Source organism: Erinaceus europaeus, chromosome 13 (genome assembly GCF_950295315.1).
Source record: "Erinaceus europaeus chromosome 13, mEriEur2.1, whole genome shotgun sequence".
In the NCBI taxonomy this organism is placed as follows: Eukaryota; Metazoa; Chordata; class Mammalia; order Eulipotyphla; family Erinaceidae; genus Erinaceus; species Erinaceus europaeus.
Genome location: NC_080174.1, coordinates 69,546,607 through 69,570,884, shown reverse-complemented (window position 1 = coordinate 69,570,884; position 24,278 = coordinate 69,546,607). Strand labels below are relative to the sequence as shown.

At 45.3% G+C, this 24,278-nt stretch overlaps 1 protein-coding gene and 1 pseudogene across 1 annotated transcript; both read right to left on the bottom strand.

Annotated features, from left to right (window-relative positions):
• Nucleotides 1–2,019: 2,019 nt before the first annotated feature.
• Nucleotides 2,020–3,747, bottom strand: LOC103124581 (keratin, type II cytoskeletal 8-like; annotated as a pseudogene).
• Nucleotides 3,748–9,328: 5,581 nt separating this feature from the next.
• On the bottom strand, nucleotides 9,329–24,058 carry SNIP1 (Smad nuclear interacting protein 1). The gene is made up of 4 exons (XM_007535312.3): nucleotides 23,774–24,058; nucleotides 21,546–21,648; nucleotides 14,949–15,547; nucleotides 9,329–11,783 (listed from the first exon to the last, which is right to left on the bottom strand). The coding sequence occupies exons 1-4, from the start codon at nucleotides 23,986–23,988 to the stop codon at nucleotides 11,522–11,524; spliced, it is 1,179 nt and encodes a 392-aa protein (XP_007535374.1). The 5' UTR covers nucleotides 23,989–24,058; the 3' UTR covers nucleotides 9,329–11,521.
• Between the last annotated feature and the right edge of the window lie 220 nt (nucleotides 24,059–24,278).

Genomic DNA, 24,278 nt, shown 5'->3' with positions numbered 1-24,278 from the left:
GGACAGGGGCTTGAACCCTGGCCTCAATAGTGCAAGCACCAAGCCCTAGCAATAACACTGGTAGTAAAAAAAAAAAAAAAAAAAAAAGTATATATATATATATATATATATATATGGAGAGAGACACCTACATCCCTACTTCATCACTTGCAAAGCTTTCCTCCTGCAGGTGAGGGCTGGGGGCCTCAAACTGGGGTCCTTGGGCATTGGAACATGTGCCCTCAACCAGGTGTGCCACCACCTGGACCCAGCAAGTTAACTTTATAAGGTCTTTTGCACTCTAGTCATGCTGCCCCCTGGACTGTTCAGTCTGACACAAACATCCTCCTTTACTATTAACTCAAAGTGGACCTAAGGCACATTTCATGTCATGTCTGGCACACAGTATTGTCCACCCCTATGGTTTGTTTTACGGGAGCATTGGTCAGCTCTGTTTTATGGTGATGCTGGGGACTGAGCTTTGCATCTCTGAGCCTCAGGCATGAAAATCTTTTGTATACTCACAGTACTAGTTCCCCAGCCCACTAATATTCCTTTTTTTTCTTTTTTTTGCCTCCAGGTTTATTGCTGGGGCTCAGTGCCTGCACCATGAATCCACTGCTCCCGGAGGCCATTTCCCCCCCTTTTGTTGCCCTTGTTGTTGTAGCCTTCTTGTGGTTATTATTGTTATTGTTGATGTCGTTCGTTGTTGGATAGGACAGAGAGAAACTGAGAGGAGGGGAAGACAGAGAGGGGGAGAGAAAGACAGACACCTGCAGACCTGCTTCACTGCCTGTGAAGCGACTCCCCTGCAGGTGGAGAGCCGGGGGCTCGAACCAGGATCCTTACACTGGTCCTTGTGCTTTGTGCCACATGTGCTTAACCCACTGCGCCACCGCCCGACCCCCTTTTTCTTTTCTTTTTTTTTTTTAATAATTTATTTCTTTATTGGGGAATTAATGCTTTACATTCAACAGTAAATACAATAGTTTGTACATGCATAACATTCCCCAGATTCCCATTTAACAATACAACCCCGACTATTTCATTCATCATTTTTCATGGACCTGTATTCTCTCCACCCGCCCACCCACCCCAGAGTCTTTTACTTTGGTGTAATACTCCAATTCCATTTCAGGTTCGACTTGTGTTTTCTTTTCTAATCTTGTTTTTCAACTTCGGCCTGAGAGTGAGATCATCCCATATTCATCCTTCTGTTTCTGACTTATTTCACTCAACATGATTTTTTCAAGGTCCATCCAAGATCGCCCCTTTTTCTTTTTAATATGTAATTAATTTATTTTTAGGGGTCCAGGCAGTAGTGCACCCGGTTAACCACACATAGTACAAAGCTCAAGGATTTGGATTTGAACCCATACTCCCCACCTGCAGGGGGGTTGCTTCACAGTGAAGCAGGTCTGCAGGTGTCTTTCTCTCTGCCTCTCAAACTCCCCCTCCTCTCCCAATTTCTCTCTGTCCTATCAAATAAAAAGAAAAAAAATGGCCACCAGGAGTGGTGGATTCATAGTGCAGTCACTGAGCCCCAGCAATCGGAGGCCAAAAAAAAATTTTTTTTTAAAAATATTCATTTATTCCCTTTTGTTGCCCTTGTTGTTTTATCATTGTTGTTATTGTTATTAATGTTGTTGCTGTTGGATAGGACAGAGAGAAATGGAGAGAGGAGGAGAGAAAGACAGACACCTGCAGACCTGCTTCACCGCTTGTGAAGCGACTCCCCTGCAGGTGGGAAGCTGGGGGCTCGGACTGGGATTGTTATACCGGTCCTTTGCGCCACCTGTGCTTAACCTGCCAAGCTTTCGTTTTTTTTAATTTATTATTGGATAGATACAGAAATTGAGAGAGGAGGGGGAGACAGGAACAGAGACTGAGAGTCATCTGCAGTCCTGCTTCACTAGTTGTGAAGCTTTCCTCCTGCAGGTGTGGACCTAGGTCCTTGCATATATATTTTTTTGACTGGATAGAACCAGCTGAGACTTTATTGTGGACAAGGCACCTGAATGGGCTTTGGGTGGTGGACACAGGAAGGGGAGCTGCCCCAGCAGGACACTCTCCCCGTGGGGACTCAGCTGAGGCCCCTGCAAAGCTTCTATCTCCACTGCCGGCTCTCAGGTGGCCGCCAGAACAGGGAGGCTGAGAGGGACAGCGGCGGCCATTCACTTGGACAGGACGTCGGAAGAGTCAGACACAAGCTTCCCATCTCGGGTCTCAATCTTCTTCACGACCACAGCTTTGGTGTAGCTGGTGCGGTTGAAGGAACCGGAGCCCCCGCCAGAGCCGAAACTGGCATTCAGGCCGTAGGTGAGGCCGGGACTGGGGAGGCCCCAGTAGGCCGAGCTCAGCCCACTGGAGTAGCCGCTGGTGGTCTTGGTGTGGATGCTCATATTCTGCATCCCAGATTCCAACCTGCTCTCCTCGCCCTTCAGCAGCTTCCTGTAGGTGGCGATCTCGATGTCCAGGGCCAGCTTCACGTTCATGAGCTCCTGGTACTCGCGCAGCTGCCGCGCCATGTGCTGCTTGGCCCGCTGCAGGGCGGCCTCCAGTTCCGCCAGCTTGGAGTTGGCGTCCTTGATGGCCAGCTCCCCGTGCTGCTCAGCATCAGCAATGGCGGCCTCCAGGGAAGCCCACTGGCCTTTGAGGTTCTCGATCTCTGCCTGGAGCTGGCTGATGTTCCGGTTCGTGTTAGAAATCTCCGTCTTCCTGCGATGGAGGTCATCCCCATGCTTCCCAGCCAAAGTCTGCAGCTCCTCATACTTGATCTGGCACATGGACTTGGCCTCAGCCCGGTTGCGGTTGTCATCTCCTTGTACTGGGCCTTGACATCAGCGATGATGCCGTCCAGGTCCAGGGAGCGGTTGTTGTCCATGGACGTGTCCGAGATCTGGGACTGCAGCTCTTGGATCTCCACTTCATACAGCTGCCTGAAAAAGTTGATCTCATCTGTCAGTCCTTTCAGGCGAGACTCCAGCTCCACCTTGTTCATGTATGCTTCATCCACATCCTTCTTGATGAGGACAAATTCATTCTCCATCTCTGTGCGCCTGTTAATCTCATCTTCATACTTGTTCTTTTTTTATATATAATTTTTTATTTATTTATTTTCCTTTTTGTTGCCCTTGTTGTTTAACATTGTTGTGGTTATTAATGTCATTATTGTTGGATAGGACAGAGAGAAATGGAGAGAAGAGGGGAAGACAGAGGAGGAGAGAAAGACAGACACCTGCAGACCTGCTTCACCGCTTGTGAAGCGACTCCGCTGCAGGTGGGGAGCTGGGGGCTCGAACTGGGCTCCTTACGCAGGTCCTGGCGATTTGCACCACGTGCGCTTAACCCGTGCACCACCGCCCAACTCCCCATACTTGTTCTTGAAGTCCTCCACCAGCCCCTGCATGTTGCCGAGCTCCACCTCCAGCTTCATCTTCTCCTGGCCCAGTGTCTCCAGCTGCCACTGGAGGTTGTTGATATAACTCTCGAACACGTTGTCCATGTTGCTCCGAGCTGTCTTCCGCTGCTGTAGGAGGCTCCATTTGGTCTCCAGAATCTTGTTCTGCTGTTCCAGGGTTCGCACCTTGTTGATGAAGGAGGCAAACTTGTTGTTGAGGGTCTTGATCTGCTCCTTCTCCTGGGTGCGCACAGCCTGGATGTTGGGGTCCACCTCCAGCTTCAAAGGGTTCAGCAGGCTCTGGTTGACCATGACAGCTGTGATGGCCCCCATGCCCCCAGCTCCCCCGTAGGCCCTGTCACGCTCATGGTGGGGCCCAGGCCAGCTTGGAAGCTGCTGCTGCTGCCCGCCCGGAAGAAGGCAGAGGAGCTGATGCAGGAGCTGGGCCCACTCAAGTACGCCGAGCGGCTGCTGAAGGCCCGGGGGCCAGAGCTGTACATCTTGTAGGACTTCTGGGTCACCCTGATGGAGGCTGGAGTGCAGGCGAGCAGGCTGAGGCTGGAGAAGGAGGAGTGGAGAAGCTGCTTCCAGGTGCCGGTCCTTGCATATTTTAATTGAGCACTTAACCAGGTGTGCCAGTACCTGGCCCTCTATTTAATTTATAATTTTGGAAATATATATAGACAGAAATTGAGAGGAAAGGAGAGGGAGGGAGGGAGAACTGCAGCACTGCATTACCACTTGTGAAGCTCCCCGTCCTGCAGGTGGGGGCGGGGAAGAGGGGTTTGAACCTGGATCCTTGCCTGCTCTCCACCCCTCTTTCTGCCTTTCAAGAAATATGTTGGTTCTCCCTCTAGGTTAGCCATCCTTTTTAAACTATGTATTTTGTTTTAATGAGACACACACACACACACACACACACACACACCACACTCCAGCGCACTGAACCTGAGACTTTGGATTTTCAGACATGAAAAGTCTTTTTGCATAACCATTATGCCATCTCCCTTGCCCCACTTCTCCTTTTTTAAATCACAGGTATAAACTAGTGGGGGGTGGGTGGGGAGGGGCAGGACAAATAAACATTACTAGCATGGGAAGTATATGCAGCTGTCAATTGACTGGGCTTATTCACATTAGCTTTAGAGTACATGTAAGGAAAGACTTTAGATAGAAAGGCAAGCCTAAGGAGTCTATGTAAGACTTTCAGTCCCCAGGTTCATTCTCCAGTACCACATAATCCAGAGCTAAGCAGTGCCTTGGTAGACAGAGAGAGACCACAGAACTGAAACTGCTCCCGAGCGTAATGGGGGCCTGGCTCAAACCTGGGTTGTGTGGAGAAACAGGCCCCTCTCAGGAGCTAACTTGCTGACTAATCCTATAGTAAATATGGATAAATTCACTATCTTTTTTTTTTTTTAAGATTTATTTGTTTATAAGAGTAGAGAAAGAGAACCAGACTGGCGCATGTGATGCTGGAAATTGAACTTGTGACCTCATATAGGAGAGTTCAATGCTTGATCCACTGCAACACTTCCCAAGCTGCTATGTTATCTTCAAGGTTTTTTTTGCCTGTTTGTGTGGCATAGTGGATAAAGTGTTGGGCTCTCAGGGGTTGGGGAGTAGGAAATTCAGTAGAGAGCACACACCATTATGCCCAGGAACCTGAGTTCAAGCCCCCACTTCCCACCTGCAGGGGGAAGCTTCAAAAATCATAAAGGTAGGCAGGGGGAAGCTGCCAGGAGGGGTGATTTCATCATGCAGGCACTGAGTTCCAGCATTGAATTCTCAAACATGAGGTCCCTAGTTCAATCCCTGGCATCACATATGCCAGAATGATATTATGGTTTAACACCTTTCTTTCCCCTCACACACATATATATTTAACAATGTTTAAAGGGAGCTTCTGTGCTGTGGTGTCTTTCTCAGTGACAGTAATAGACAATTTTATTGCACACATCAATAAAGACCTCTAATACATGAGCTAAAAACCTTTATTATTGGCCTAGCAGGTGGCACAGACGATGAAGTGTTGGACTTTCAAGCATGGGATCTTGAGTTTGATCCCCAACAGCACATGTACCAGAGTGATGACTCTTTTGTCCTCTCTCTCTTATTAATAGATAAATCTTTAAAAAAAAAAAAAAAAAAACACAAGGGCAACAAAAGGGAAAATAAATATTAAAAAAAAAAACCCAAAACAGCGGGCCAGACACTTAGCTTAGCACACAGATTACCATGGGCAAGGACATGGGTTCCAGCCTCCGCTCCCCCACCTGCAGGGGTTAGGCTTCACAGGCTATGAAGCACGTCTGCAGGTGTCTTCCTCTCTTTTTTTAAATGTATTTTTTTTGCTATTGTTTATTCCCTTTTGCTGCTCTTGTTATTTTATATTGTTGTAGTTATTGTTATTGATGTCATTGTTGGATAGGACAGAAAGAAACGGAGGGAGGAGGGGAGGATAGAGAGGGGAGAGAAAGACACCTGCAGACCTGCTTCACCGCTTGTGAAGTGACTCGCCTGCAGGTGGGGAGCTGGAGGCTCGAACTGGATCCTCACACCCATCCTTTATGCTTTGCTTTGCGCCACCTGCACTTAACCCACTGAGCTACCGCCCAACTCCTTTTCTTAAATGAATTTTTTAAGTCTTTCTAAAAAATTTTTAAAAATATTTATTTATTCCCTTTTGTTGCCCTTGTTGTTTTACTGTTGTAGTTATTACTGTTATTATTATTGATGTCATCGTTGTTGGATAGGATAGAGAGAAATGGAGAGAGGAGGGAAAGACAGGGGGAGAGAAAGATAGACACCTGCAGACCTGCTTCACCACCTATGAAGCGATTCCCCTGCAGGTGGGGAGTCGGGGCTCGAACCGGGATCCTTACGACGGTTTTTAGAACTGGGATCCTTACGACGGTTTTTAATGTATTTTTAATGAGAAAGATAGATAGCAGAGCACTGCTCAGCTCTGGCTTATGGTGGTCCTGGGGATTGAACCTGGGACCAAGGAGCCTCAGACATGAAAGTCATTTGCATCACCATCATGCTGTCTCCCCATCCTTCTTTTTCCCTCCCCTCTCAATTTGTCTCTGTTCTATCAAATAAAATAGATGGATGGGGATGGGGCAAAATGGCCACCAGGAGCAGTAGATTTGCAGTGCCAGCACCAAGTTCCAGCAATAACCCTGGTTGCAATAAAAAGCAAACAAAAACAAAACCTTCATTACATAAGCTAAGAAAGAAGAAAGGAGGGTTTGTTTGCGTCCCCAGACCATGGCTTTCCTCAGAACTCCAACTCCTTGCCCTGAGCACACAGCCGTCTGCCACACTGGCCTCAGCTTGAAGTGATGCATGTGAGCGTCTTGCCTACTGGAACTGCTTGCTGCTCCAGAAGACTGCTGATTTGACATTCCTTCTCGTTTCATCTTATTTCTTTGTGAATTTTTGTTGATCTTCCCATTTAATAAATATACTGGAAATCTTACCCCCCACTCCCAAGACCAAAGCAAGCTTTAAAATCCACAGCTTTAATTTAGCCTTTTAACTGGATATTGACTTATATCCCCAGGAATATCAGAGGCTCAGGGCATTTTCTCACAGGAAAGCATTGCTGGTTTGCTGTATGAGACTTTCTTTTTTCTCCTTTAATTTTTTTTTTTTAAATATATACAGAGACACAGAGAGGCAAAGAGAGGGAAAGAGACCACAGCACTAAAGCTTCCTACAGTGTGGCGGGGGGCCAGGCTTGAACCCGGGCCACATGCATGGCAAAGCAGTGCACTACCCAAGTGTGCTGTTTTGTCAGTCCCCACGCTGAAGCTTTCTGATCAATATGGTATCATTTCATTCCTCACAGACATAACTAAATTCTACAATGAAAAATGTTAAAAGCAATACATAACCATCTGTATACCATACCAAATGAAATATGTACTTCTAGATCTTTTGAAACCAAGCTATTTTAATACCTGGATAAAATACTTTGACTACTCAATACAGTAGTCAATTTTCTTCTTTCAGTCATCTGAATTGAATACTCTGCTTTCATCTCTCACCAGGAAACAACAGCAAAAGTATTTGAAAATTGCATCACCAGCTGCACTTAAAAAGATCTGTACTTTGTCAAGACTAAAATGAAGGAGCCAGATGACTGTGAAGAGACCTGAGGAAAATCTGAAGATTCTATTCCAGCAGAATTGTAGACTTAACACAAAGGAGATGGGAGAACGGCTCAGAAGCAAAAGCTGTTTTGTAGATAGCTTCATTTTCAGATAAATCAGTGCCGATGTGAAGAAGTCGCAAACAGCCATGATGAAGATGAACGGAAATATGTTGAACATGAATTCTAGGCCATGAATTAACTCAAGAATGCTGGTGGATCATTAACTTCAAATTAAATCTACTAATGGGAGTCGGGTGGTAGCACAGCAGGTTAAGCGCACGTGGCGCGAAGTGCGAGGACCAGCATAAGGATCCCGGTTCGAGCCCCTGGCTCCCCACCTGCAGGGGAGTTGCTTCACAGGCGGTGAAGCAGGTCTGCAGATGTCTTTCTCTCTCCCTCTCTGTCTTCCCCTCCTCTCTCCATTTCTCTCTGTCCTATCCAACAACAATAACATCAATAACAACAACAACTACAGCAACAATAATAAAAAAAAAAGGACAAGGGCAACAAAAGGGAAAACAAATAAAATTTTAAAAAATCTACTAGTGACACTAGGCTTTGGTGGGCATCTTCTCTGACCCACCCACTTTATTATTTATTTATTTATGGGGCTGGAAAGATAGCGTAGTGGTTATGCAAAAAGATTTTCATGTCTGATGTACCAAAGGTCCCAGGTTCAACCCCCAGCACCCCCATAAGCTAGAGCTGAGCAGTGCTCTGGTCAAAACAGAGCATCATTTCAATAACTCCTACAAGTCCAACACTTTCAATATGTACTTAAAGATTTTTTAAATTTATTTTCCTTTTTGTTGCCCTTGTTTTTATCATTGTTGTGGTTATTGTTATTGATGTCATTGTTGCCAGATAGGACAGAGAGAAATGTGAAGCAACCCCCCCTGCAGGTGGGGAGCCAGGGGCTCGAACGGGGACCCTTGCACTTTGTGCCATGTACGCTTAACCCACTGCGCTACCACCTAGCCCCCAAGTCCAACACTTTTATCCACTATACTACCTCCTGGCTCAGTGATCCACGTTTTTATTTTATTTTATTATTTTTATATATTTATTTTCCCTTTTGTTGTCCTTTTTATTGTTGTAGTTATTGATGTTGTTGTTGGATAGGACAGAGAAATGGAGAGAGGAGGGGAAGACAGAGGGGGAGAGAAAGATAGACACCTGCAGACCTGCTTCACCACCTGTGAAGCAACTCCCCTACAGGTGGGGTGCCGGGGGTTCAAACTGGGATCCTTACTGCCCGTCCTCACGCTTCGCGCCATCTGCACTTAACCCGCTGTACTACCGCCCGAGTCCCTGACCCACATTTTTAAAAAGGGATGTTAGGGACACTGTTCTAGGTGTGGGACATGAAGAATGTCTTAATCCAGGAAGCTACTCCACTAAGTCTACAGGTACTAGGATGCAGTAGTAGCAGCAAAACAGTAGTCCCTGGAATAAGGTGCCAGATTACCTACAAAGGGAAAACTGGAAATCTGGATGAGAACAATTCTTAAAAGGAAAAAGAAAACCTTTCAGGAACACTCACATGTAATATGTGATTTGTGGCATATAACAGAATCTACTAGAGATTATAGGGGCTGCTAACTACTGTAACTACCCTTCATAATCTTTCATCTGACTTTTGTGTTTTATAGACTTAAGATGAGAAAGAGATTTAAGAGAGGCAGGAAAGGAGGCTGGGCATGGCATGGTTGGTTAAGCCCACAAATTACAATGTACAAGGACCAAGGTTTAAGCTCCCAGTTCCTACCAGTGGTGGTGATGGTAGGAGCATCACCAGTGAAACAGTGCTGCAGGTCTCTTTCTTCTCTCCCCTTCCTCTCCATTTCTCTGTCCTATAAAAATAACTGATTAAAAAAAAAAAAAAGCCTGAGCTCTAAAAAAAAAAAAAAAAAAGAAAGATAAGTGTGTGAGAAAGAAGGAGGGGAGGGGTGGGAGAAGGGGAAGAAAGGAGGAGGAGCAAGAGGAGGAGAAATGAGAGGCCCAGCACAGCTCAACTCTGGCATGTAAAGTGGTACAGGGACTGAACCTGTGGCCTCAGGCATGTAAGTGCTCTAACAGGCTGAGTTATCTCACTGGCCCACATAAGTAGTTTTGAATAAAAAAATTGAAATAAAGAGAGGAGGATCAGAGTATCACCTTGGCATATCCAGTGCCAGGGATCGAACTTGGGACCTCATGTATAAGTCCTGTGCTCTACTACTGGGTCCCACTTCTCCAGCCACTGATGGACTTTACTGTCTTTGCTCTTCAAAGGAGATTTTTCATTTCCTTTGAATAAACATCAGTCAGCTTATTCCTTCCTACACTAGGCAACATTTACCCCTGAGTAGACATGTTTTTGAAACATGTAGATTGAAAGCTGAATGGGGACACAGAAAAGAAGGCAATCTAAGTATCTGCCATCAGTTCAACTCAAGAGACAATCAGCAGCAGCACTGATTGAGTTAACACCATCTCTCCTTTTCCCCCATCACCACTTGCGGATAGAAGAACAGACAGGGATAAAACAGTGTGAGGATCACTATGGATAACCTGCCCCATCTTGGACTATTATGAGAAGAAAAAGTCCTTCACTGTGAATTCAAAAGACTACTACTTCAACAGGACCAACACTCACTTGCTGAGCTTTGAAGATCCAAATTCCAGTGCGGGTGTCAGTTCAATTTCTTGGTCTGTCACCATTTTGATTTCATCTCAAAAACATTAGAGTAAGGATCCCTTTAGAGGCCAGTTAAAACAGGCCAGTTAACAGGAGGCCTTCTATGCTGGGAAAGCATTAGTGTTTGAAATGGGACTGTATTTACAAATTTTATTTTTTTTATCCCAAAAAATCCATATAAATGAAAACCTGCTCTTCAAATGCAGGGAGGCCTTTGCCTTAATGTTGTATTACATTTGCATCACAAAACATTCTCATGTGAAAACAGCACATAGTTCTTTCGCCCATAATTGTGTAGATATGTAAGTAGTTATGACCTTTCTACTTACACATTTCTCTGGCGGAACATTAGAAAAGCGGGCAATCCCCATGCTTACCAGCCATGAGAAGGTAAATACAACTGCTCTTGAACATTGTTTAAAAAGATGAAACATGTAAACTACATAACCTTCTTTATAAGCATACACATGTTGACGTAAAGCAAGGATCCTGCCACAGAAATGGCTGTTTCTCAAAGAAAGAAAGAGAACATGGGAATAAAAATGTAAAGTTGAACAGTTAAGATGATCAAAATTGTTATGTACATGTTCCATGGAGAATCAGCACTCACACAGGAACAGATCCATGACCCATTTTGAACTTTTGTGACATTAACTCAGCACCCATTGGAAATAGCCATGATCTTCCATATGCTTAAGTAGGCTTCACAAAGTGTCAGTTTAAATCCAACAGTCAAAAATGAGGTCATGTTGTAAATTCCCACACGCTCCCCTCCCCTCAAATGAAGTGCAAAATCAACTTCTATGACTCAAGAGCTCAACCAGGTCAAAGCTTTGGTATATATTGGAGGTTGTTTTGGTGATAACCAAAGCTCTATAAGATTCTCTGTTCAGGGGTCTGCTCCCAAAACAAATGGAAAACCAGGCCCACAAAGCTTACCAACTATATAAATAAAATAACTGTACAAAGAGAACAAGTCACAGTTGCCCTCTAGCCAAGGGTTTAAAATTTTCTAGGCAGCACCAACTAACACCACAAAGCTCCTACTAAAACAATGTATTGAGACTGTTCTTAAAAACAAATGTCCACAGGCATGGAGTTGATGTGCCACAGAAAAAAGTCCAAAGAAACAGAAACCAGCTTTTCCACACTGTAACAGAAGCTCATCAGCAACAGAGGAGGGACTTAAGGCAGTAAGAGGCATTACAGACAGTACCATGGTGCTCTTTGAGTCAATCCCAATGCCTTCTTAGAAAAAGGTCTCTCAAGAACTTGGGCTGTTTTGTAGATTGGCAGCTAGCTAGCTGTCAGATACTTCTTCCTCCTCTTCCTCCTCATCATCCTTCCTGTCTACTTCGGAGGTGTCAGAGGACTCGTGAAGCAGAACGTATTCTCTGCTGCTGAACCCAAATTTAAGGACATCCTTTTCCTTCAGTTCATAGTATCTCTGTGGTTCAATGCGTTTGTTGTTCAAAAACGTGCCATTGCCTGAGCCAAGGTCAATGATGTACGGCCTCACCCTGCGGCCAACTGTTCCATCGGCACGAGTATATTCCACAAGCCTGGCAGAGGTAAGAGAGAAACCTGTGAGCAAAATCTTACCTCAGATCTTTCAGTTCTTTGGTAACAGAAACAAGATGCTGTAAATAAGCAGACTTGAATATAGCTGGAGTTCAGACTCTTAAGAAATCAATAGCATGTGCAAATTGGTAACAGTTTAAATATGTGTAGTAGAAAAGGTGAGCACTGGTAACTGGGGTGGGATGAAGGGTGGAGAAGAGAAATTCATGGCTTAAAATGCAAATCTGAGGCCTCTTGTCATGGTCAGGAATTTTCTTTTTTTGATATTGTTTATTCATGTTTCTTTTACTTAAAATTCAACATTTTAGCACCTGCCCCAATGGGAATAAAGAAGCAAATTTGGGGGGTCGGGCGGCAGCGCAGCAGGTTAAGTGCACATGGTGCGAAGCACAAGGACTGGCATAAGGATCCCGGATAGAGCCCTCAGCTCCCCACTTGCAGGGGGGTAGTAGCTTCACAGGCGGTGAAGCAGGTCTGCAGGTGTCTATCTTTCTCTCCCCTTCTGTCTTCCCCTCCTCTCACCATTTCTCTCTGTCCTATCCAACAAGGACATCAATAACAACTATAATAACCACAACAACAATTAAAAAAAAAAAAGACAGGGGCAACAAAAGGGGGGAAAAATAGCCTCTAGGAGCAGTGGATTCATAGTGCAGGCACCCAGCCCCAGGCAAAAAAAGAAGAAGCGAATTTGTATTTCAACAATCAAGGGAGGGCTAGCAAGACAGCTCATCTGGATAGTGCACCTGCTTTGTCATGGGCACATCTCATGTTTGAGCCCAGTTCCCATCACACTAAAGGAAGCTTTGTCTCTGTGGTGCATTTCTCTTTTTTTCTCTCTCTCTGAGAGGGGGAAAAAAAAGCTGACCTAGAATGGTGAAAAACCAGTGTGCTTGTGGGTGTGTATGTGTGTGTGGGGGGTGGGGGTGGGGAGTGTGAAAGGAAGGGACCAGAAGGTGGTGCAGTGAGTACAGCGCTGAGCTTGGAAGCATGAGTTTGAACCCTAGTATTCTATGTATCCGAGTGAAGCTCTCTGGTCCCCTCTGCCCCTCCCTCCCTCCTGTTAAAATGAACTGTGCTGGATGGTGGCACACCTGGTTGAGTGCATATGCTACAATGCACAAGGACCTGGGTTGAAACCACCCCCCCCACACTTGCAGGGAGGAAACTTTTTTTTTTTTTTTTAAACCAGTTCACTGCTCAGCTCCGGCTTCTAGTGGCACAGGGGATTGAACCTGTGACCCTGGATCCTCTGGCATGAAATAATCTCTTTACATAACCATTATGCTATCTAACCCTGCCCTGGGAGGAAGGTTCCTGAGCAGGGAGGAAGGTTCCTGAGCAGGGCTGCAAGTGTATCTCTTTCTTACTCTCTAACTCTCCCTCCCTTCTTGATTTCTCTGTCTCTATCCAATCAGTTAATCAATTTATAGTTAAATAAATACAATCTTCAAAACAAAATGTGTCAAGAGAGCTAGACTTGAGTCAGAGTTCTATTGTAATCATTTACTGTCACAATGTTTGGCTTCCTTCTTGTCTGCCAAATAGGGACATTAATAGCTGTCTTACCTTCCTCATAGGATTGTCATGACAATCAAACAACAACAGATACTCTGTGCAAACTCTCAAGACACAGGATCAGCTAACATATATGCCAGGTATTTACAGTAACTTTTCCATTTAACTTTCATGCTCGTCCTGTGAGGAATAGTAGGTGCAAGCCCCGAGAGCGGCTTGCCCCATATCAAATATCTAGAAAGTGGTGGCGACAGGATTCAAAATGTGGATGTCTGATACCAAGTGCTCTTATATAAATGTAAGTGATTTTATCAACACAAAGGAAGTTCGGACTAATAATTAGATATGAAGGGCATGGATTCTTTTGCATACACATGACACAAATCTTAATAATCCTAGCAGGTCTTCAGTGTCTGTTTCTTTTCTTCCTTCCTTTCTTTCTTTTTTTGGCCTCCAGGGTTATTGCTATCGCTGGGGCTTGGTGCCTACACTACTTATCCACTGCTCCTGGAGGCTATTTTTCCCTTTTGTTACTTTTGTTGTTGCTATTATTATTGTTGTTATTGCCATTGTATAGGACAGACAGAAATCGTTAAGAGGACAGGAAGACAGAGAGGGGGAGAGAAAGACAGACACCTATAGACCTGTTTCACTGCTTGTGAAGCGACTCCCCTGCAGGTGGGGAGCCGGGGGCTCGAATCAGGATTCTTTTTTTTTCTTCTTCTTCTTCTTTCTTTTTCCCCTGAGCCTGAAATCTGATATGCAGGTGGATCCAAGTTATTGTCTGGGGAGATGATGTCTTCCCCAATAGGGAAAGAGAGAGGCAGGTTGGAAGTATGAATCGACCTGTCAACGCCCATGTTTAGCGGGGAAGCAGTTACAGAAGCCAGACCTTCAACCTTCTGCATCCCACAATGACCTTGGGTCCATATGACTCGGGGGTTAAAAAATAAGAAAGCTACCAGGGGAGGAGGGGGTGGGATATAGTTCTGGTGGAGGGAATTGTGTGGAGTTGTACCCTCTTATCCTATGGTTTAGTCAATGTTTCCTTTTTATAAATAAAAAAAAAAATTTAAAAAAGTTTTAGACATTCGATCCATTTTCTCCCCTCTCATATTAATAGTACTTTGTGAGACTAAGTTAATAGGAGTATATATTAACACGATTCCTACCACCAAAGGTCTGTACTGTTGTCCACCCCCAACCCCAGAGGATTCTTTTTTTATAAATTTTTTAAAAGACTTTCTTTTTATTTCTTAAGAATTTATTTATTTATGAGAAAGATAGGCAGAGAGAGAAAGAACCAGACATCACTCTGGTACATGTGCTGCCAGGGATTGAACTCAGGACCTCATGGTTGAGAATCCAGTGCTTTATCCACTACACCACCTCCCGGACCACTCAAATCAGGATTCTTATGCCAGTCCTTGTGCTTTGCACCATATGCGCTTAACCTGCTGCGCCACCACCAGTCCCCTCCCCCCGTTTTTTAACCAGAACTCTGCTCAACTCTGGCTTGTGGTGTGGGGGATTGAACCTGAGACCTTACAGCTTAGAGTACAAGAGTCTGTTTTCATAACCACTATGCCATCACCCCCACCCGTTTCTTTCTGCAGATGTGTACTTACCGATACTGAAAGACTGCATGCTGCTTTGAACAAGAAGGATGATCAATTGGAATGTCTGCGATGCGGCGGTGTCGGCCCAGGAGGTAAGCACTTTGTCGATGGATGTACATGACTGGAAGCACCTCATCGTTTTTAAAAGGGTAAAGACGCCACCGTTTTTTGGGGATCCGTGCTTCTGGAGGCTCGCTGTATTTAATGACTACACCCCGGAAGGTGTTGGTGTCCTCCAGAAGTGCTCCAGAAAGTTCAAAGCTTGGCTTTTCTTTAACAGGCACTTCTTTGTCTTTACTGTTGCCCCCAGGCCTAGGAGCCAACTCCTGAGACTCATGACCCCCAGCACCAACGTCATTTTTTTGGCGATGCTCCCTTCGCCTGGCGTTATAGAGTTCCCGCTCAGCTTCCTGAGCTTGCAGGTTCTGACTGTCTCTGTCCCGTCCCTGAGTCTGCCCGCTTCCAGGCCTCTCATTGGAGGGTCTCCTCTGGTGAGAATGGCCTCGGTGCCTATCTCGGTCACCGGTTCTGGTTCGCCTATGTTCCTGTGCTGATGGTTCCCGGTGCTGCCTGTCTTCCCTTCCTCTCCGGGGATGATCCTCACGTTCCTGAAATCCAAACAGATTGAGGAAATTAAAAGCATTCCACAATGGTGATGTTGTCACATGCACACACATTTACAAGTAAGTCCTGGAAGCAGCACAGTAATTAGAGCAACAGACCTGTAAACATGAAGTACAGACTTGTAAGAATGAGTTTGTTCCCTGGCATTCCATGTTCCAGAGTTTTCTCTCATATTAACAAATGGGGGGGGGAAGGGAGGAGAGGAAGAAAACTTTGGGAGCCTGGCACATAATGAAATTGTACATATATGCCAATGACTGCATTGTAAAGCATTAACCCCCTTAATAAAAATTTACAAGTCCATAATCTTTGATCAGCTTCAATCAAAAAATTGTTTATGGGGCCAGGCTGTTGGTGCACCTGGTTGAGCACACACATTACAGTGTATAAGGACAAAGATACTCTCATGCCCGAGGCTTCAAAGTCCTGGGTTCAACCCCCTGCACTTCCACCAGGCAGAGCTGAGCAGTACTCTGGTGAAGGGGGGGGACTAAGAGAGAAGGAGGAGATAAAGACCTACAGCCTTGCTCCTCAACTTGCAAAGCTTTACCCCTGTAGGTAGCAACTGGGGGCTTAAACCCGCATTCACATGCACATTTTAACATGTGTATTCAATCAGGCGCGTCAATGCCAGGGCCTTGAATTTCTACTTAAAAAAATAATTTACTTATTTTTTTATTGAGACACCCACTCAGTTCTGGTTTTGGTTGTGTCTCAGGAGTGAACCTGTCATCTTAGAGCCTTAGGTATGAAAGTCTTCTGTATAACCATTATGCTGTCTCCTGGTCCTAGAATAAATTTCAAATAAGACCAAATAAATATCTAAAGCTGTGGGAGACGTAGTTAGGGCAGTAGAATGCAAGATTTTCTTTTTCTTTCTTTCTTTCTTTTTTAATATTTATTTTCCCTCTTTTGTTGCCCTTGTTGTTTAACATTGTTGTGGTTACTGATGTTGTTGTTGGATAGGACAGAGAGAAATGGAGAGAGGAGGGGAAGACAGAGAGGGGGAGAGAAAGACAGACACCTGCAGGCCTGCTTCACCGCCTGTGAAGTGACTCCCCTGCAGGTGGGAAGCCGGGGGCTCGAATCGGGATCCTTACGCAGGTCCTTGTGCTTGGCGGCACGTGCGCTTAACCCACTGCGTTACCACTCAACTCCCTCTTTTTCTTTTAATAGGGAAGACAGAGAGGAGGAGAGAAAGGCAGACACCTGCAGACCTGCTTCACCGCCTGTGAAGGGACTTCCCTGCAGGTGGGAAGCCGTGAGCTGGAACCGGGATCCTCGTGCCAGTCCTTGCGCTTAACCTGCTGCACTACCGCCTGACTCCCAGAATGCAAGATTTTCAAGTATGAGTGCCAGGGTTCAATTCCCACCACTGCATTATGCCAGTGGTACTCTAGTTTCATTCTTTTTCTCTCATGAAATAAAACTTACTATCCCACCCCTACCTCCAAGTATGGTCCAAGAGGTGGTACAATGGATATACAATGGATAAAGTGTTAGATTCTTAAGTGCAAGGTTCAGCATCCTATTCCTGGTATTACATATGCCAGAATAATGCTCTGGTTCATGTTTTCTCACTCATATAAATAAATCTGAATAGGGAGCCAGGCAGTAGCGCAGCGGGTTAAGCGCGCATGGCACGAAGCACAAGGACCAGCGGAAGGACGCCGGTTCAAGCCCCCAGGTCAAGCCCCCGGGTCCCCACCTGCAGGGTGGTCGCTTCATAAGTGGTGAAGCATTTCTGCAGGTGACTTTCTTTCTTTTTTTTTAATATTTATTTATTCCCTTTTGTTGCCCTTGTTTGTTATAGTTATTACTGTTATTACTGATGTCATTATTGTTGGATAGGACAGAGAGAAATGGAGAGAGGAGGGGAAGACAGAGAGGGGGAGAGAAAGCCAGACACCTGCAGGCCTGCTTCACCGCCTGTGAAGTGACTCCCCTGCAGGTGGGGAGCTGGGGGCTCAAACTGGGATCCTTATGCTGGTCCTTGCGCTTTGTACCTCCTGCACTTAACCTGCTGCGCTACCGCCTGACTCCCTTGCGTTTATCTTTCTCTCCCCCTTTGTCTTCCCCATCTCTCTCGATTTCTCTCTGTCCTAGCCAACAATAGCAGCAATAACAATAACTACAATAACGATAAACAACAACGGCAACAAAAGGGAAAAAATAGCCTCAGGAGCATTAGATTCATAGTGCAGGCACGGAACCTTAGCAATAACCCTGGAGACAAAAAAAAAAAAAAAAAAACTGAATAAAAGAGAGAAAGGAAGAGAAAATATTTAATGAACAGTGAGCAAGGCTGCCTTTCTGGAAAGGGGTAAAGATGAAATCATGGGGGCCTCGGCAGTAGCACACCAGATTAAGTGCACATAGTATGAAGCACAAAAGGATGCATGCAAGGATCCCGGCTAGAGCCTCCAGCTCCCCACTTGTAGGGGATCACTTCATGGGGGTGAAGCAAGTCTGCAGGTGTCTTATCGTCTCTCTGTCTTATCCTATTAGAAAAAAGGAGATAATGGCCTCCAGGAGCAGTGGATTCGTAGTGCGGGCACTGAGCACCAGTGATAACCCTGGAGGCAAAAAAAAAAAAAAAAAAGATGAAATCATGAGTACTGAAACAGATGCCATGTTGTCCTTACTGCCAGGACTTCTCCCCCATACACTGAGGTAAAGTGGTGGCCTGTTTGCTTATGGAAAGACTCTGTTTTCTAGAAATCCTAGCCTCCAAAGAAAAGTATCACAAACACACCTAAACCCCTTACCCCAAGGCATTTCGAAGCCTGCCGCCACAATATGCTATGAGTTCACTAGGTCTAATCCCAGCATGCTTCTTTAAAATAATAATAGTAATAATTTATTTCATATTGCCACCCCAGAGTTATCACTAGAGCTCAGTGCCAATACTACAAATCCACTACTGACAGTAGGCATTTTTTCCCCCTTTCTCCCCCCCCCATTTTATTTGATAGCACAGAGAGAAATTGAGTGAGGAGTGGGAGCTAGAGGGAAAGACACCTGCAGACCTACTTCACAGCTTGTGAAGCTTCCTCTGGGGCTTAAGCCCAAGTCTTTACACCTGTCCTTGCGCTTGGCACCATGTGAGCTTAACCCACTGCGCTACCACCCGACTCCCATATTAATGTTTAAAAAAAAAAAAAAAATAGGCAAATAGCTAAATCTATACCATTGAAAACCATTTAGCAGTACAAAGTAATCCACTCTGATATAGCCCCCTCAATCAGAAAGAAGAATTTTTTATTTTATTTGCCTCCAGGGTTATTGCTGGGGCTCAATGCTTGCACCACAAATCCACTGCTCCTAGAGGCTATTTTTTTCCCTTTTTGTTGCTCTTGTTGTTTTATCATTGTTGTGATTATTATTAGTGTTGTTATTGATGTCACCGTTGTTAGATAAGACAGAGAGAAATGGAGAGAGGAGAGGAAGACAGAGGGGGAGAGAAAGACACCTGCAGACCTGCTTCACCGCCTGTGAAGCGACCCCCATGCAGGTGGGATTCCTCACGAACTGGGATCCTCATGCTGGTCCTTGTGCTTTGCGCCATGTGCGCTTATCCCACTGTGTGACCACCCGACCCCCCCTCCCCTTTTTTTGGCACAAGGATTATGGCTGGGGCTAGGTGCCAGCACTATTCATTCCTGGTGGCCATTTTTTCCTTTTTATTTTTATTAGATAGAATAGAGAGAAATTGAGGAGAGGGAGAGAGATACTTGCTGACCTGCTTCACCACTTGTAAACTGTCCCCCTTGTAAAGCTGGCAGGGACCAGGAGGCTTGTGCATGGTAATATGTGGGCTTAACTAGGTATGTCACCACCCGGCTCCCAAGAAGAATGTTCTTATCTGGCTGGTTATTTGGGGTCTGGGAATGTGCAATAAGCTTTCCACATAAATAATGGTCAAGATTCCCATATCCAAAAAGCAACTTATCAAATCAGATGGTGAAACAGCTCACTTGGACAGTGTGTTGCTTTGCCATGTACAGAGCGCCAGGGTCAAGCCTAGCTCCCATCATACTGAAGGAAGCTTCAGCACTGTGGTCTCTTTTACGCTCTCTTTACCCCACCTCCTCCATATATACATGTAAACAAACAAAAAAAGCCTGGTAGGGTGTGACAGTGGGAAGCCTTGGAGTCTCAAAGTATGAGGTCTCAAGCACTGCATAGCCAGAGTGATATTCTGGTTCTCTTTCCCCCATCAGTTAATACATAAATAAATCTTCAAACCATACCAAAGACTTTACTTTCAGGTAGCCAGAAAGCTGCAGAGGCACCAGTCTGAATGAATCTCCTAAAATGGAGATTTTAGTTTTAAGAGAGTCACCTTCCTGGGCACTGTAAATATATTTTTTTATAAGATTCATTTGTATCTGCAGAGTGGTACAGTGTATGAAATGTTGAAACCTCAAGTATGAGGTCCTGAGTTTGATCCTTAGCAATGCATATGCTAGAGTGATGCTCTGCTTCTCGCTAAGAAAGATATAAATCACATGGTCCAGGAGGTGGCGGAGTGGGTAAAGCATTGGATTCTTAAGCATAAAGTCCTAGATTCAATCCTGGGCAGCACATGCAGCAGAGTGATGTCTGGTTCTTTCTCTTTTCTTTTTTTAAAAAAAATTTTAATTTATTTTAGTGAGAAAGAGCAGATACAGAAGGAAAGACACCAAGAGAGAGAAAGAGATAAGAACACTGCTCAGTTCTGGCTTATGGTGGTGCTGGGAATTGACCTGGCACTTCAGAGTCTCAGGCTTAAAAGGCTTTTTTGCATAATCATTATGCTATTTCCCTAGCCCCTTCTATCTTTCTCATTAATAAAGAAAATCTTTTTTAAAAAAATAAATATATAGTGGTCCGGGAGGTGGCACAGTGGCTAAGGCACTAGACTCTCAAAAGCATGAGATCCTGAGTTCATTCCCTGGCAGCACATATACCAGAGTGATGTCTGGTTCTTTCTCTCTCTCTTATCTGTCTCATTAATAAATAAATAAAATCTTTAAAAATTTTTTTTAAGTCTATCTAAAATAAATATATACATCTTAAAAAATTCATTTTACTTTTTCAATTTTTTTATTATCTTTATTTATTTATTGGATAGAGACAGCCAGAAATTGAGAGGGAAGGGGGTGATAGAGAGGGAGAGAGACAGAGAGACACCTGCAGCACTGCTTCACCACTCACAGAGCTTTCCCCCTGCAGGTGGGGACGGGGGCTGAAACCCGGGTCCTTGAGCACTGTAATGTGTGCGCTCAGCCAGATGCGCCACCACCCGGCCCCTTCATTTTACTTTTATGAGAATTTTACTGAATAGGGACCAGGTGGCGATGCATGTATTACCATGCAAAAGGACCCAGGTTCAAGTCCCAGGTCCCCACCTGCAGAAGGAAAGTTTCACAAGTGGTAAAGCAATTCTTCTGCAGGTGTCTCTGCCCCCGACTCTTCCCCTCCCTCCCTCTCAATTTTTCTGCTCTATCATATAAAATTAAATAAATCAAAAATAAAAAAAAGAATTTTATTGAATGAAGGAATCAGTCCCTAAAGATGTGTGGACTGACAAAATTATAGACATGGAGAACAGATGAGACATTCTTCAAAGTTAAGTGAGGGAAGGAAGTGGGCGTGACTATGAAAGGGTAACATGAGGGATCTTTGTAGTGACTGGAAGTTTTGCACCTTGACTATACTGATATCAGTGTTCTGGTTGTGCTATTGTACTACAAATCTCTACAATGTTAGTTAGCACTGGGAGAAAAGGCCAAGAGTATACATCTGTAGTACTATTTACAACTGTACATAAATGAAAGATTACCTCAAAATAAAGCTTAACAAGATAAGCAAATATCAAAACAACCACTCAGTTTTGAGCAACCCCACTGCAGGTCCAAGTGCACATATTTAGAATACTCCATGATGACAAGAGGCTCTAGATATGAACCTAGTATTAAAACATCTCAATTCACTTACTTGCTTCACTTTGATGGTTGAGTAGTGAGGACTCCGGCTTCTCTTATTTCGAGGAGACTTGCTTCTTCTCCCTGATGACTTGTTTTTCTTTTTGGTTGGGGACCTTTTCAGAGCATGGTACACAAAGAATGTATCTCAGTTCCCCCATATATATATATATAAATATAAATTAGCTTCAAGGTTTACTAACAGAAACACACTTCTGAAGGTCTCTGATGATCACAAGGAGGCAGGAGCTCCACGTACAGCTGACATCTCAAGTCCTAAAGTCACACACACAACTGCCTAGTGGTCTTTCTCACTTACATGACATAACAGCTCATTTCTGAACCCGCAAAAACTTTCTCCAGTTTGGGTGATTAGGATGGTGGCTATGCAAAGCTTTCATGCCTGAGGCTCCGGAGTAGGTTCAATTGCTGGCACAACCATAACCAAGAGCTGACCAATATTCTGGTAAAAAAAAATAAATAAGCAAGCAACAAGGGCAACAAAAGGGAAAATAAATAAAAATTAAAAGAATCTTTAAAAAAAATAATAAATAAGGGGCTGAATGGTGGTGCTCCCAGCTGAGAACACACATTACCACTTATAAGGACCCAGGTTCAAGCCCCCAGTCCCCATCTGTAGTGGGGAAGCTTCAGGCACAGTGTAGTAGTGCTACACGTGTCCCTATCTTTCCTTCCCCTTGCAATTTCTCTCTGTCCTATCATATAAAAATAATAAATTAAAGTTAAAGGCAGAGGAGCTGCATAATGACCATGCAAAAAGACTTTCAATCCTGAGACTCCACACCCCCATGGCTCAATCCCCTGCACCTCCATATAAACCAGAGATGAGCAGAAAACAAAAGAAACAAAAACACTTTCCTGTTGTCATTTTTGGCCATCTTGATTTAACTGTCACCACCTTCCTCAAGCCAAAAATGCAGATGTCACCCTTAAATTCTTTTTCCCTTGCCACAAGCAACCTCCCTCTCTCCACTGCTTGCCCCTACACTCACATTCAACCCTCCAGCAAGTCCTCCTTCCACTTCCTTCCCACCACAATCACAGTCAATTCCACCCTAGGCTCTTTGAATGAGTTATTTCCTTGCCTGGATCTCCCATTATTATTGTCATTCCGGTCTCAGCTCAAATGGCTCCTCTGCAGAAAGCTTTTCTCCCACTCCTCTCCCATCACTACACTGCATTGCCTATCACTTGTTACTAACTGAAACTATTTCCTTTCTCTATTTGTTATTTTGTTTCGGGGCTAGAGCGTGTTAACTTCCTGAGCCAAGACTATCTTAATCACTCTTGTGGCTTCAGTACCTAAGGCAGTCTTTAGCACTTTTTAGGCACTCAATAACACTATGCCGAATGTATGAAAAAACGAACTAGTGAAGGAAGAGGGACATCTCCCCAGGGATATTTATTTATTTATTTATTATCAGGTTGATAGTGGGTTGCATTGGATCGACCTTCCCGTGGTGCATCCCGTGAGTACCCATTCATTGGGGAAACTGACGATCCTTCCTAGCCGACTGAATCCACATGGATCCCAGTCACTTTCAAAGCCGGCAACAAGCAGCTCCTGACAGCTTTCAACCTGACGCTGTTGACTGGCTACGGAAGAAGGGCAAACGCTAGAAGAAGAAGGAGGTTGATAGTATGGGCCTTGGATATTGAATCCTTTTAGGGTAACTGCAGAGACCACGAACGCCTGCACTTCATTTGCCGGCAAGTGTGGGGGGGGATTATTCATTCCAACGTAAATGATCAGGGCAACCAGCTGGCCATCTCGGCGAAGCGCTGGGCACTTAACGAAATGAACGGGTGGGGGGCCAGGCAGTGGTGCACCTGACTAGGTGCACTCATTACAGTGCGCAAGGACTCAGGTTCAAGCCCCTGGTCCCCACCTGCAGCGGGAGAAGCTTCACGAGTGGCGAAATAGGGCTGCAGGTGTCTCTCTCCCTCCCTTCTCAACTTCTCTGTCTCTATCCAAATACATATACATACATATATATATATTTTTTTAAAGGAAGGAATGGCAGAGGGGATCCGGTTCATTAGAGGCTCAGCTGTCTCGCCGGGGTTTGTGTGAGCAAACCCTCCTTTTAACACCAGCGGGATCGCGGCACGTTCACCGCCCGAGGGCTGAATCCAAGCCTCAGCGCCCGGGATGCAGGGAGCGTCCTCCCTTCTCAGTCAGTCCGGCCCACGGTCCATCCCGGGCTGCCTCCCACTTACCGGCTCCCTCCTTGGGCTCGGCTACCGCGGGGGCCCGGCGGGGACACGCTGCCCCCGGAGGAGTCAGGCCGGCGCTGGAGCGGAGGCGCGGCTTCCGGGCTGAGGCGCTCTTGCTTCACCACCACTGTGGCCGCCGCTGCCGCCGCCAAGTCCCCGTCCCGGTGCCTTCGCCGACTCCCCCGTTCCCGCCCCCGCTCGCTTTTGACCTCCTTCATGCTGCGATCCCCCGGAGCCGAGCAAAGACAGGTCCGTTGAGTCCCTCTGGCTGAAGGAAATGACGGGTCCAACCCCCTAGACTTCCGCTTCCGGGTTAGAGGCTTCCCCAGAACCCCCTTCGGCTAAGACGCTGCCCACGAGCCGCGACTCCGAGTGGGCGGGGTTGTCGTCTATGGGCGCAGGTGGCGGCATCTTTGAAGCTGCAAAAGTAACAGTCTAGAAGAAGTTCCTCTGGTGGTTGTTGCCGCAGCCGAACGCGAAGAGTTGTTTAGTTCCTGATGAATGGGTG